This window comes from Camellia sinensis, chromosome 15, assembly GCF_055761805.1.
Source record: "Camellia sinensis isolate YWXY chromosome 15, ASM5576180v1, whole genome shotgun sequence".
NCBI classification, from domain to species: domain Eukaryota; kingdom Viridiplantae; phylum Streptophyta; class Magnoliopsida; order Ericales; family Theaceae; genus Camellia; species Camellia sinensis.
Genome location: NC_138975.1, coordinates 20,780,613 through 20,795,966, shown reverse-complemented (window position 1 = coordinate 20,795,966; position 15,354 = coordinate 20,780,613). Strand labels below are relative to the sequence as shown.

The 15,354-nt window shown below is 30.6% G+C and overlaps 1 protein-coding gene across 3 annotated transcripts; it reads right to left on the bottom strand.

The window, feature by feature from the left end:
* Positions 1 to 912: 912 nt before the first annotated feature.
* On the bottom strand, positions 913 to 5,271 carry LOC114307213 (DNA topoisomerase 1 beta-like). Of its 3 annotated transcripts, none has more exons than XM_082909102.1 (5): positions 4,406 to 5,271; positions 4,144 to 4,238; positions 3,885 to 4,041; positions 3,203 to 3,766; positions 913 to 1,467 (listed from the first exon to the last, which is right to left on the bottom strand). In XM_082909102.1, exons 1-2 carry the CDS (start codon positions 5,194 to 5,196, stop codon positions 4,226 to 4,228), a joined length of 804 nt encoding a protein of 267 aa, XP_082765228.1. In that variant the 5' UTR covers positions 5,197 to 5,271; the 3' UTR covers positions 913 to 1,467; positions 3,203 to 3,766; positions 3,885 to 4,041; positions 4,144 to 4,225. The 3 variants fall into 3 exon arrangements, with proteins under 3 accessions (XP_082765228.1, XP_082765229.1, XP_082765230.1); XM_082909103.1 differs by having other exon boundaries at positions 3,885 to 4,033; XM_082909104.1 differs by lacking the exon at positions 913 to 1,467 and having other exon boundaries at positions 3,611 to 3,766.
* Positions 5,272 to 15,354: the final 10,083 nt, after the last annotated feature.

Below are 15,354 nucleotides of genomic sequence, written 5' to 3'. Positions count from 1 at the left end.
TAAAGCAGTTTCTCATAAAAGATAAAAATAAAATTAAAAAATTGAGTTCAAACAAGGGGAAGAGAATGAGTTCAAGTAATTGTGTACCCATATACCTGCCTAAGTTCGCTTAGATGGAAAAGCTAAATATCCAGAGCTTAAAATGAAAGTAAAAATCCACATGATCAATGTTCATTTTGCATGTTCGCAGCATCAATTGCCCCCTCTGCTGCTCCAGCTCCAATTATGTCATTTTTTTCTTTCCTAGTAGCAGGCAAGGGTGATTATTCTACATTAGAAGAGAATGTCCTAAATACCAGGATATTAATCAATTAAATACTAGCATATTTTACGGCACTGGAAAAGCAATAAAATGAATCCTATGATTTGAGACAAAAACACATGTCACAACCATCAAGCAACTTCTCAATGCAAAAATTACCAAATGGAGGTTGGAGCCTCCAAGGAAAAAGCAATTTGCAAGGGGTAAAGACTAAGGACAGTCAAAGGACATCTTTGTATATATAATGTAAGACAGGTCAACAAACTGCAGGCACAGCATCCAGATACACGAATACACAATCAGTTAGCAATCTAAGCAAGCATGTAAGAAGATACATGAATATGAATTGTTCAGCAGAATGCATAGTTTCCTATTTAGCGCACAATCTGATTAGCTCCAATCTTCAAATAAATTATTTAGTTAGAATGGATTCATAAAACGTTGCGGATGGATGGATGCCAAACAGTATGAAACTGAAATGAAAATAAATGTGTGATTCCATATTTTTTCCTTCTATATCCTCTCCCCTCTCCAAGCATGAACAGAAGTAAATGAACCATATTTTCTCCTTCTACATCCTCAGAAATTCTCTTATGATTGATGATTTAATATTATACATATCACATTTCCCAAGTCTTGCAGAGATTAGAATTTGGCATCTATAATCTGTAGTCTATAATATATATATATATATATAATTGCAAAATGTAGTGAGGTTATTACCACTACAAAGCTCAATCCTTTTTTCTCATTTTTTTGATTTTTTTTTATTTATTTTTTAATTATGTGCTGCAATCTGATTGGTCTATGAATCAGTTTATATGTTCTTAAAATAAAGTTTAAAACTCTTTTTGATTTGCCATGACATTGTTAGATCTCTTCCTTAAATCATGCTATTAGAATTGACAAGACAAACATTTCTTTCTTAAGTCATGCTGTGGAAATGTTTTTAGTTTGCATCATATATATAAATGTGGGATAGATGCTTTGTAGAATTCATATTAAAATAGATGAATAATGATTTTATGATTACAAATGGGTACTACATAATATTTTTCACTACAATAAAATAGGTCCAATACCTGGGTAAATCCATCTGGCCATGTTATTGATACAGCATAGTTTCCCATTGGACGAATTTCTTCAGGTTCAATATCTTCGGGAGCATCATTATACTGTAGTTTCTGCTCACCAGTCCATTCATCCTGTTCCCAAAAAATAAAAAATAAATAAATATAATTAATAAATAAATAAATAATAGTTGACTTCAAAAGGAAATGTAATATAAAGTCAAGACATGTATTTGGAGATTCTAAAAGTAATAATTGAACCGAGAAACGAAAACAAAATTGTCAAGGCCCCCTTTTTTTCATGTAATAACATTTTGTTTCATGTAATAACATTGGTTTGGGCTGAAAGTTTCAGTTTTCTTCCTAATTATTGTTAGTTGTTTACAAATTGCTTCTTTCTTTTTCGTTCGGTTGTTACTTGTTAGATTGAATTATTTTAATTATTATTTTTAAACGGTTAATAATATAGAGGCCTGATGGGTAGGCTTGAGAATTGTATTTTCTGATAGGGCTGGGCATGGGTAGACTATATAGCCCGATATTTGAGCTGGGGCAGATTTAGTGCAAGCCTGGCCAGACTCAGATGATGTCCAGCCCCCAAACACCTAGTGTAAGATTTAATGCCCTCTACTATATCTCCAAACCACCAGTTTCAGATGTCCTGGGTCACAAGCAAGAGTTCTACCTCTAAACTAATCCACTGACTTCCTCATGCTATGCAGCATGAGCTTTTGACTATTCAACTGTGTTCTTATTCCATCAAGCTGGTGAATTAAATTAGGGACTCCTCATCACAAAATTCAAAAGTAAAAGCATATTTAATGCAAACCAAAATCATTACAAGCAACCTAAAATCACAACTACGAGATCTCTATCTCACTGATTCTGTGTGTGCGTGCACATGCGTATACTTATGTTGGAGGGTAGGGCTGGGCAACAAACCCACCCGCCCGCACAAACCGCCCGACCCTACCCTACACGCAGTGCTTTGGGCGGTTTCGATGTAGGTGAGCGGGCGGGTGCGGGTCAAGAAATTGGCAAAAGATCGGGTTCGGGTCAAACCCGACCCGCCCGCAACCCGCATCTTTTTTTTTTTTTTTTTTTTTTAAGAAAAAATAACTAGTTATTATTATTATTTTTTACATTTTGGATGGATGGAGATAACTAGTTATTATTTTTATTTTTACATTTTGGATGAAAGTAAAATTTATTATATGGGCACTTATATACATTATCATGATCTAATGATATTTAAATTAGTGTTACTAGTTTGACTTTTATTTATATATATAAAAAAAAAAAATCATTATATTCCATTAGTCTAGTAGACACAGTTAAATATGATATTTTGAATTGTCATTCTATTATCACATTATTGCATATTAAAAACTAAACAGTGAAGATTAATCCACTATTAAAATTAGTATTACTAGTTTGACTTTTAAGGGTTTGTTTTTGCATATTTAAATTAGTGTTACTAGTTTGACTTTTAAGGGTTTGTTTTTGCAAGCTAAGGAGGAAGATTAATTACTATCCTCAAGCATGGTTCCATATCATCTTATCTAACATGTGGACTATTTATTATGATCATGAATTGTATATCTTGTAATTTAATTTATAACTCTTCTAAAAAAAAAAAGTATTTAGAAAGTAACAAAAAATGTCAAATTTGCTTAAGTTTAAAAAAAAAAAAAAAAAAAAAAAAACCCCGCAAACCGAACCGCACCCGCCCGCACAAACCGCGAACCGCATCACGGGCGGTTGCGGGTCCATTTTTCTCCAACCGCATAAGTGCGGGTCGGGTCGTTTTGACCCGCACCCGGCCAAAACCGACCCGCGAGCAGCCCTATTGGAGGGTGTGAGAATTTACATATTCCAGTTCTACATTTTCTACTTTCAATGTGCAGCAACCAATGGTATCAGCTTCATCATCATCCTGCAAGATCGAAACAACTATAAGAATAAAGGCTCCAAAACTTGTTTCGTTTTTTTTGTTATGTTTCTATTTACTTTCTGAGCAAGATCGCAGAGGACTCATCATATATACATAATACATGTGTTTATACATTAAAGCATGCATCTATATAAAGTAAATAAAACACTATTAGCATCTGTAAGATGATCTGCATCACTATGTTTCCTCCACAGAGAAGGTTGTCCACCCCATCCAACAGAGTCTTAACCAATTACCTGTTGTCAGATTCTCAACTATGTTTCTACATTGGGATGAAAAAGAAAGAGGATGTTCCATGAACAAGAGAGTAAAAGATAAACATAAACATGATGAAAACAATTACATACACCATTCCTTCTCATTGCCTGCCCTGAGAGCTAGTTTATCAATAAGATAGGTGGCAATTGCTATTTGCCGCCTTGTGATATCCTTACTAGCAAAATCCTTAGTATATGTTGCTCTGATGCCTTGTATGTAGTCCTACAATCAAACAACGAATTATAGTTATAGCTAAGGGACGGGAATTTACTACTACATTGTCTAACACAAATAGAAATGGCATTCATCAGATGTGTAGGTAAAATTTTATGTAAAGTACCTTCAACATCCTTAATTTCTCATATTTCTCCTTGTCACTTTGCCCTTTCAAAGAACTGCTAGCTGCCAAGAACACGTATTTGAATTCCTTTGGGTTGATTGGATCATTCCAAAAAGCAAGCCATGTAACTGTGTTGTCATGCCTTATTTCTTTCCATCTGCAGAGATCAAATATTTGTAAAGTTAATTTATTAAAAATCTTAAAACAGAGACACAACTTTGTTCCTATTTTCCAATAAAATTATGGCAGAAACAACCACCTTTCACCAGGGATAGGGCATTCGGGAATTGGGGCATCCTTTCCAATGTTTATGGTAATGTCCCTAGGTTGAATGAGTCTTTTCAGCTTCCCCATCTGAACCACAAAACCAAATATTAACAGCATTATTCCTAATATAATGGAATGGAAGTTTTCTGTCCAAGAAGTACCCCACCAAACAAGACTCTCATTTTTCCAACCCCACCTCCCTAAAAGGTAAATCCACAACATTTGGGTCATCAGATGCTGGAGGAGGAATGTACCTTAGTTTAATTGAAGATCTACTAGGCATGGTAGCAACCTCAGCCCAGGATTTAGTTGTTTGGTTTGAAGCTATAGCAGAAGAGTCTACTCTCAACGAGTTAGGGTTGTCCCGACCCCCTCGCCCACGACCTCCCCTATACGAACTCTGCCCTCTACCCCCTTGATGCAGGTTCTGTTGAGGAAAACCCTCCATTTCAGCGACTCTACGGACTTGTATATCATTTTCCTTATCGGATTTCGTAGCCAGAGACGACAGATTCATACCTTGCAGGTTGTCTACGACGATATCTCCCACAGGTATATATTCCTCTGCTGATGCCGTTGCCAGACCCTTCGCCTTAGTGCGTACCAAACTATCTTGGACATTTCCAAATCTGAGGTTTTCTGAATCAATCATGGCGCTCCATTTCAGGGATGATACCGCTGCAATCTGTGATGTATCCCCCAGATCTAGCCCTAACACGGGCTGTGAAGATAGATCACGACACTCATGTGGATCTACAACCCTTGATTTGGGAGTCAGTGGTAAATCTACCTTGATGGCATCCTTAAGGGCTTGAAGACGACTCGCCAGAGCCGAGAATGATACTGGAGATTGCTCTGTAGTTCCTTCCCTATTATTCGCGAGATCTATCAGTTGTTGAAGATCACTCTCAGACAGACCATTTCGCACTGATTTCCCTTCAGGATTTTCACCACTAATATCACTAATATTCATCGCCCTACTAGGATCAGTAACAAGCGTAGCAGTAATTACATAAAATGGGTCAGAATGCAGTGAAGCAGTCATTATCAACGAGAAGTTGAAACCCTACAAACGAGGAATGTTTCTAGAGAGAAGGCAGACTCTCTCTCTCTAACCCATTTTTTTCAATCCGGGAGTGGCTTCTAGATCGAGCGCCATTTCGACTGAAGGAGGGAGATGAAATTTCAGACTATTTGCCACGGCATGGCAAACCGTCGCAAATGATCAAATCCATTTACAAAACAACGCTGTTTTATTAAGGGATTTTTTTTTGCGATAGAGCATTCCCGTCACAAATGTCTACTATTTGCGACGGTAAATTTCACCCGTCTCAAAAAATATTTTTTGCGACGGTACACAGTGCCGTCGCTAATACTTCCATATCTAAGTGATTTTTTGTTCTGTGTTTATTAGCGACGGGGAAACTGCCGTCGCAAAAAACAGTATTTGAGACGGCTTCATATGTCGTCGCAAAAGACCACTTTTTGCGACAGCATACACACCGTCGCAAAAAGTTCCGTGTTATTTGCCCACTTTTCTTGTAGTGATATTACTTTTGGCATCGAACGGATAATCATTGGCGTGGTATATAAATTATCTTTTATCGTGGTATTGCTTAATGAATATATTTTTTGTATACGTATGATTCTCTATTTTGTATGAAATTATTATTGTAGGTCTATATATACTTGGTTTATATGGAATTTGATATTAAAAATTATTCGTTTTTGGATGGTTGGAAGCGAAACGGATGCAGGTTGTAGAATGGTTGATTATATATATGTATTATTTTGTTTATATACTTGATACAGGTTACATGGAATATATATAGGTTCTGGACAAATTAATTATTAAAAAAAAACACAAAATGATATTTTTGAGAACTAAACAATTGGTAGCTAAAAACGAAGTAAATAACTTTTTGTTTGGCAACTAAATATTTAGTAGCCAAAAATAAATAAATAAATAAAGAAGAAGACGACTTTAGGCAGCTAAAATTTTAGTAGCTTAAAAAAAAAAAAAAAAAAAAAAAAAAAAAAAAAAAAAAAAAAAAAAAAAAACTTTATAGCAACTACATATTTGGTAGCCACAGTAAAATTAGACTTTAGGTGACTAAAACTTTAGTAGCTAAAAATAAATTAAAACGAAAAAAACTTTTTGGCGACTACATATTCAGTAGCCAAAACAAAATCAGACTTTAGGTGATTGAAACTTTAGTAGCTTAATTAAAAATAAAATAAAATGAAAATAAAATTGGCGACTAAATATTTATTAGCAAAAAAAAAATATATTTAGGTGACGAAAATATTTGGTAGCTAAAAACATTAAGATAAACAAAAAAACATTTGATGACTAAATATTTAGTTGTCCTATATAATTTAGGTTTTTGGCGACAAAAATCTTTGGTCGCTAAAAATATGCTAATTAATTTTATTTAAAAGCTTTTGGTAACTAAAAAATTAGTCGTCAATTGGGAACTTTCGGCGACCAAACTTTTTTTAGTCATCAATTATCTTTCCCAACAATCTTTCAACGACCACTCTAGCGACCAAAACTTTTAGTTGGCAAAAATAATCGGCGACTAAAAATGAATTTTTAGTGACCAAAAATTTGGTCGCTAAAAGTGTCATTTATTGTAGTGTGTGACTGCACTTAAATATGCTATAAAATAGACACACAATTTGGATTAAAATCCACATCTCAACTTAATAATAATTAATGTGGTTCCTTTGGTGTGGTGAATAATTTCTCAATAAATTCCACCACAATATAATTAGGTTAGTGTCATTATCTTTCAAGCATTCAGGGAATAAGAAAGCATGCCATAACTCAATCCCATATTCTCCAAGTTGTGTTCTCCCACATGTTAGTTATTATTAATTAGCTTTGTTTTATGATTGATCAGCCCATGACATGCATGTCAAACCAACCATATGTTTAAAAAAAACAATAATGATATAAAAATTGATATATAAAATTAATGTTGCTCAATGTAATTATTTCATTTTAAAACAAAAGATTCATAAAGATTGTTTATTTATAATAATGGTATTGCCACATTATTCTTAGATAATTTTTTTTTATGAATTTTATATATGAATAGAATTTTTTTAAAAAATAAAAATAACTATTTTGGGCCTCCCTTCTTTTCTTTTTTTTTTTGTTTTTTTGATCGGCATTTTTGGCCTTTCTTCATCAATCATCAAAGGCAACAATTGACACAGAAAGGGAAAAATTTGCTTTGTGTGATTTTAATTATTTATAAGAAAAAATATATATTATTTTTACTTTTTAAAAATTTATATAATTTTACGTTCGCCTTCTTAAATTTCATTAGACTATGAAAAATTTAAAGTATTTTTAAAGAAATTAACGTTTTGGCATCCTAAAACCTATATAAATTTTACTCTAGCCCTTTAAAAATCTAATAATTTTATCTTGACCCCCTGTGTGTACAATTTATGGGTCCCTCACTATGCAAAGGTAACTTATCTCTCAAATTGTGTCTTTGTAGATGTGTGACAATGCCATGCATTCATGCTAGATGAGGCACTTCAAGTTATTTTTATGTTGTGTTTGGTTGGGGGATTTGGAGAGGGATTTGGAAAGGGACATTTCGCCTAACTTTTCCATTTCCCTTTCCAAATCTTTCCTCAAATCCTCCAACCAAACACAGCGTTACCAAATTCTTGTATTTTATTTCTCAATCCCAATTTTTTTTTAACTTTATTTCTTGAATGAATGTTGTTTTTTTCCATCATCAATAACCAAATTTATTAATTCGACACACATTTTTTTTCCTTTCTCTTTCCAAATCTATTTCCAAATTTCCAGGCCAAACACATCGTAAGATAATTACCAACGATATAGCTTCAATGGCAAAAGCCATGCCCCAATTAGATTGGACACAGTTGTAGCTAATCGCCAGCAAAAAAATATTTAATGAAAAAAAAAATTAGCAAAATCTTTAACCCAAACAAAACAAAATGAAGTTGGCATGAAACAAACATGCCAACCAAACATGTTCCATGAAATTGTATTTTCGAAACTTGAGTTTAAGAAACAATTCAAAAATAACGTACAATTGTGAAACAAGTTTTTCAACAACTTGGTTGGGTAAATAATTATGTGACAATATAAATAATGATTGGACAAATTTGTGATGCCCCAATGTTAATGGAAAGGGATTGCTTCCCTTCATTTGACGGAAAATTAAAATTTCTCCAAAGATCTATCATTCAATAGTGGCTTGAATTTTTTTGAAATCTCAGTCTAAATAATTAAAAAAAAAAATGATGTTTTATTTTATTAAATTTTAAAAATTGGAGACCTTTGCTGATAAGAAATTTTTGAGATGTTCTTGTTGAGTTTTAGACGTTGGACTGTTGGAATAGTGTAGATTTTAGTAACCATTTGACTACAGAATGAGGGGATTCGAGAGGATACATACTATATAGTAACCATTGCCCCTTGACCCAAATTTTGAAAGTAACGATATTTGTTATACTTCCGCACTTGTGACTTGTTACCCTAAATTTATGTGTTTTTATAGTTGAGGGAAAGTAGTGTTATCTTTGTAATCTTTTGTAATATTTTGATCATAGTAAAAATAGCAACAGTTATAGACGTAATTTTAGTTTGGGGTAAACCATATAAACCTTGCATTCTTTGTGTCTGTGTAATCTATTTTTCTAGTGCGTTTTTTCCTTTCTATATTTCATGTTTCATTACTCTTGATTAAATATTGCGAATTCCTAAATATGGACTACACAACTTAATAAAAAAGTGACTTAATGATTGAGCCACCAATTGTGAATACCTTAGGGATACTTCATTATCTGTCTTTGTTGAGTGATGGATGCTACATAGAGTTTGGTCCGCCCTCAATAATTCATTCCATCTATATATGAGTGTTGCATGGAGGACCATTAGACTTGGTGTAGTATTTACATTGTTTGGGAAACCTAAGAGAACATAGACTTCCTAACATTCCAGTCTAGGTTTAAGGGTGTGGTTTGTCTTGTGTTTGATCATTGAAAAAGGAATGCAATTCAAAAGTTGTACAATTTCTTATTGGCTCATTTTCTTCCACGTAGCGTCTTGAAATATTGTCATAATTCTATCCAATTTTTTTCAAATGAAAATTATTTATAAATAGAAATTTTATTTAAAAAATCCCACTTTAGTGACACTATAGTGATATTTTTAAAACAAAAAGTTATTTTAACGAGGTTTTTTTTTTTTTGAAATGAACGGATATAAATCAGCCACATCATTCTATATCAATTGTTTTTTTTTTTTTTTTTTGGTATAATATAGGAGAGGAGAATTTGCATTACTAAAAAAAATCTATAAATTGAGTGGTAAAACATTGCTAAAAGTTTTTTCAAAAAAAAAAATAGTGGTTGGTATTAAATATTGTTTGGAAAACAAACTTATATAATTTAAATTAATTTTAATAATATTTTTTTTGATCGGTAAAAAAAATAGACTTTATTGATGAGAACAACATACAATACCTATGAAATTATATCAATAAGGCTTAGGCGAAAGTAAAAAATATCATAGCATTGCTACCTAATCCTAATTAGGTTGGCACCGAATAGAAATACTTAATTATATACTAACTCAAGCCACCAAAGTCAGTGAGAAACCAACAAAAATAAAGAAAGCAAAAACAACAAATAACAATCCTTAAATACAAGTCTTGAACATGCAAATAACCACCAATACTTGACACCATCAACAGCAGACCCAACTGTGAAGCAATAAGGGATTTTTGAAACTTTGGAGGGTAATTGCTCACAATGACTAGCATTTAGGTCATTTCTTCTTCAAGGTTTATAATTGTTCGAAGCTTGGAATGATTTCAACTTGTAATTTTGTTTATCTATTTTGTTAATGTGAAATTCAAAACTATTGTATATTTTGTATAAAAATACATATAATAAAAAAATATACGAGCATTTTAATTTTTTTTAAAATTACATGTTGACAAGATCCTTTGATAACTTAATTAAAAGTTACTGTAAAGATTATGAATAAAAAATATATGTGTTAAAAAAGAAGCAACAGAATTTTGATTTAGACATTTTCAGAGAAAAGTCATCAAAACATCTGTTGTACGAAAAGTAACAGATGCAATGGTGATAACTATCTTGGAATCACTATAATAAAATAATTAAAAAAAAGTTTTTTGTCTTGAAACATATGGTTAATGATGGTTTATTGGGTGGAATCACTTTTAGAAAAAGTTGAACAATAACCTCATCTCCAAAAATAATAATAATAATAATAATTCACACCACTAAAAAAAATTACTAATAACATTAATACATTAAGAATGTCAACAAAAAAAAAACAATGATTCATTTCTCTAATTTGGGAGTTTTAATTGAGCACGAATGAGGTAGAAATTCAAAAAAAAAAAAAAAAACTAAAACCAAAACATCACATCAATAAGTGAGTCCCACCCCTAGAGCTCTTTTAGAACTCATAGTTTAGAACTCCCAAACATTTTTGAAAAAATAAACAACGCATACCCACTACCACATCAATAATGATTCTATTAGAGTACCACTTTTAGTGGTCTCAACCATTATCCAATAAATTGAATAAAAATGGTTGAGAACTCTAAAAGTAGTGCTCTAATAGCACCACTAATGTGGCAATAGGCCCCGCCCACTACCTATACATTTTTTTTTTTTTTTACAATCTCAATGCATTAATACTATTAATAATTTTTTTTTTTTAAATAGCAATCAATCATTGTTGTAAATTGAATTCCCTAAACACAACCTATCTACATAATGGGTTTAGTTTCTCTCCCATTATGAAAGGAGTAAATCATGCTATTGGATATTTATGGCCTATTACGGATCTCACTTTAGCTATTCAGTTCATTTACATTTAAGATTTTATGTGCAAATTATGCACTAAAAAAAATCATAGTGACTTTATAATCATAATCATATGATTTCATCACATTTATTTAAAACAAAAAAAAAAAAACAACTATCTATTTTTAAAATCATGCATATTGTTTATTTTTATAAAAATAAATATGATAAAATTATATAGTTATAATTATTAAATTAATTTAATTTTCTTATGAATAATCTATATAGAGACCTAAAAAACAAATATAGAATTTTTTTTAAACAAATACAGTATGATAAAATCATATAGATATAATTATTACATCAATTTAATTTTGTTTATAAATAATTAATATAAAGACCTAAAAATTGAATATATGAAATTACCGAAATAAATTCTATAATAAGCTCATAAAAACCCAACAATACAATTTGATATTTTCACCTAATTGAAGAGAAGCTAAACCTTATGTTTGTAATGGGTTTAATTGGAGGGGTGGGAAGCATAAAAGCATCTCTAACGTTGACCCCTTTTTTTCATCAAATTTTAATAAAAATTTGAGTAAAAACTTGATCTAATATCCAGCGTTTTAACAAAAAATTTTAAATTTTGATCAAATTACAGGTCGACCGGAAGGATAACCGAGAGGATATCTGGCCGGTTGATCGGCCAATGTGAATTGTAAAGATGTGGATGTCCGGTGTCTGCCGGTCATCCAATACTCCTACACTAATGACTATTTACAGTAAATTGATGAAAGGTTCCAAACACTCTTAATTTGATGAAAATTTTAAAATATTCTCAATTTGATACTAAATTGATGAAAAAATTGGAGAACCATTTTTATTAAATTTAAATTTGATAAAAAAAATATGATGAAGAGTTGGAAACGCGGGGATGAATGTCACGGACCACATCTTTTCAATGTAATGACATAAAGAATTTTTTAATGGAATATGTTGTATTTTGAGGAACAACAACAAATAGAAATGTAATAGAATCACTTTTTTTTAGCAGTGGGAGGATGAGTGGGTGGGTGGGTCTCTAAGCTTATCTGCTTACCAACTTGTTTGTGTTCACTGTTTCAATGGCGGGCAGCATTTGGGACCCCCCTCTTCTTCCCACACCATCCTACCTTTATGTTCCATCATCATATATATATATAACAAAAAATAAAAAATTAATATAGAGCACAAAGGCACATTATACTTGTAGTTGTAGTTTGTATAGTTTATTTTTTGTTTCAATTTAATCTTTATAATTTTAATATTATTAAATTTTTAGGGTTTTAGTCCGATTGATATAATTTGATATTACATTAGATAGAAACGAAGAGTAAAATGGTCGATACGAAAGAGAATGAACTATATTAAATTAGATATCAATCCTTTAATCACTTTTATGAAAAGTATAAACCATTTTGCTATTTAATTTCAATGTAATTTTTCTTTTTAAAAATCACCAATTAAATTAAATTAACATAATGTAAGAAGTTGAAGAATGGAGTTGTTACAAAAACAAACTACAAAGATTACGAAAAGTAATTTGCTCGTTAATAAAAGAACACCTCATTATTACATTTGATGAGAGAGCATTTTATTTACCAGTCAAAATATTAACCCAAAAAGGTTTGCATCTTAATGTTTCATGTAATTTTCAAGCACAGAAACACGATTTCCCCGTCTTAAGAATTTGAGATTGTGAAAAATTGACAAAATTTATGTCTATTTTTAATGTAGTTTCAAGTAGCATCTCCAATGCACTAGGCATATAATACTTGTTAGTTAAAATGCCTAGTGTGATTCACTTTTTTCAATTCCAATGCACTAGGCATATGATTAGGCATTTTGGCTCAACTCATATTCACTAGCTACATGTAGCTAGCCTTCAACGCTAGGCAAAAATGTATTCAATCATTAGGATCATTTCCCTCCATCTTTGTTGTTGACGTGGCATTCTATAAAATTAATAGTATTTGGATAAATAGCTAAAACAAAGAGCATGGTTGGAGTAAAAACATAAAACAGTTGATAGGCAAAATAAAATATATACTTTATAGTAATATTTAGATAGGTAAAATGCCTACTACCGTTGTTAAGACCTCTTTTGGCAATCTATAATTTTAATCAAAAAGTCACTATAAATTATCACATCATTCTTTATATTTTTTTAAACATCATTCATAAAAAATCAAAAAATTATTAAAATAATATATTTTCAAACGAGACCTAAATATCATTTGTTATTCATTTACATAAATGAACGGTGTAAATAAAATTTGCAGCCTTATTGCTTATAATAGTGAATAACTTTTACAAAAAAGGGAACATATTTGCAGGATATATGTGCCAGTAGTGAGATATAAGTGTACTTTCTTATTCTTTAATTGAAAATTCATATGGGGTGAGAAATGTCAAATGTTTAAATTGTGACCACACTTGATAAGTCCATTAGGTCGGCCCCTTGAGGACCACCATCCTCTAGATTGATTTTTTTCAAAAATAATTTTGGAGTGATTTTTTTTTTTTGAATAATTAAGATTTAATTTTATAAAAATTAAAACAATGATTGAGATTTTCTTTTTTTGGAGACTCTCACAATCTCTTTTGAATCTCCACCATTGATGGTGTGGGCCCCACACATACATCAATGATGGAGGTTCAAAGAGGATTGTAGGGGTCTCCAAAAAATGAGAATCTCAAGCATTTTTCTAAAAATTAAACATATAGTTATTTCACCTTCCAACTCCTAAAGTCAAACAAAAATTCCACTCTAATATTATTTATTTTTTAAAAAAAGAAAGAAATTATAAATCAATATAAAAGGCTAAAAATAATTACAGAGAGGTGGGGGTGTAATCCTTTTTGTGAATTTTTTTACATAGGACAATTGCATCCCATGTTTGTGTAATTACTTTTGATTTAAACTAAACTGTAATTCCAAAAAAAAAAAAAAAAGTTTGGAAAATCCAGAATTCATTCTAACATGGACCCTTTTCTTAGATATTGCTCATGCTCTTTGACACTATGTTATATTATTGAATTATTTTGAGTAAAATTGGAGTTTAAAAATCCTATTAAAAAATATTTACAAATTTCTAAAAGGAGTTTTGATGAGATGAAACACGACTTTACTAGTGCCCGGTTGGGGACTAATTTCATATGCAATTACTGGTACAATGGGGACATGCTCTAACAATGGGGACAACAATTTCAATTAATGAAATCCCAGTCAAGCACGGCATGTTTCAGAATGTATTTAAAAGCAAAATAAAATAAATTTAAAAAAATTGTTGAGAAATTTATCTCGAAGAAAAGTGTGTGATTTAGATTTACACTTAAAATTAATTTTTATTACAAAATGTTATTATGAGTATTTTTTTGATTTTTTTTTTTTTTTTTTTTTTTGTGTCTCTAGCATTATTGAGGGCCATTTTTGTCTATTTTCTTGTCTCAAATTCCTTTTTATTACGGGATCAAATTTCTCTAGTCTAGTTGCTTTGGTATAGTGCTAAAAAAAAATAATTTGTTTTGGTATAGTGGAAAAGTAGAACTTCAAAAATATTAAATATTTGAGTAATAATATTTTGGTATAGAAAATTTTAAATATACATAAAATTTATACAAAAAATTTGACAAGAATGATGTGGCAATAATATTATTGTAAATAAATCCATCGTTAATGGTATTTTGTTTTGAAGTGAAAGATTCACAATGAGACATATCATTATGTATGAGTTTTTTTTTATTTGTGTATCACTACTCTTTTCGTATTTGTTGGACTTGTGACTTGTAAATTTAATTATATGTATATATTGTTGAGGTGTGGCTATCTCTATATCTCACTTGTATTTTTTTTTTGATCAAAGTAAAATTGTAGCAACGGTGAAGGTAGTCTTAATTTTGAAAAAAATTACATAAATCTTGTATTTTAATGTATAAATATGATTTATAATAATTATTATTATTTTTTTCATACTTTATATCTCACTGATCTTAATTAGGAATTTTTCGTTCCTAATTCTGGTTATATTTAAAACCTAAAGGTAATAAAAAAAGGTCACTTCTTTCATAATCAAATAATAAAAATATATTTTAATACACGCTTCATATAATTTAATATACCCTTTTATACATATATGCATAAAAAAAAATAATAATAATTATCTCACATTTTTAATATACACATTTATATTTTAATAAAAAAATCATATACCCATAAAATTAATCTTGGTACAGACTCGTGATGATTTTGTTACAATTAAAAAAAGAAAAAAAAAAAGCACTCTTTTTTCAGTAAAAGTTATTTAGGAAATAACTATTT

What these genes read in the sequence shown, in the direction of transcription:
- LOC114307213 (XM_082909102.1), bottom strand. Translation starts at nt 5,196, where the DNA reads ATGACTGCTTCACTGCATTCTGACCCATTTTATGTAATTACTGCTACG.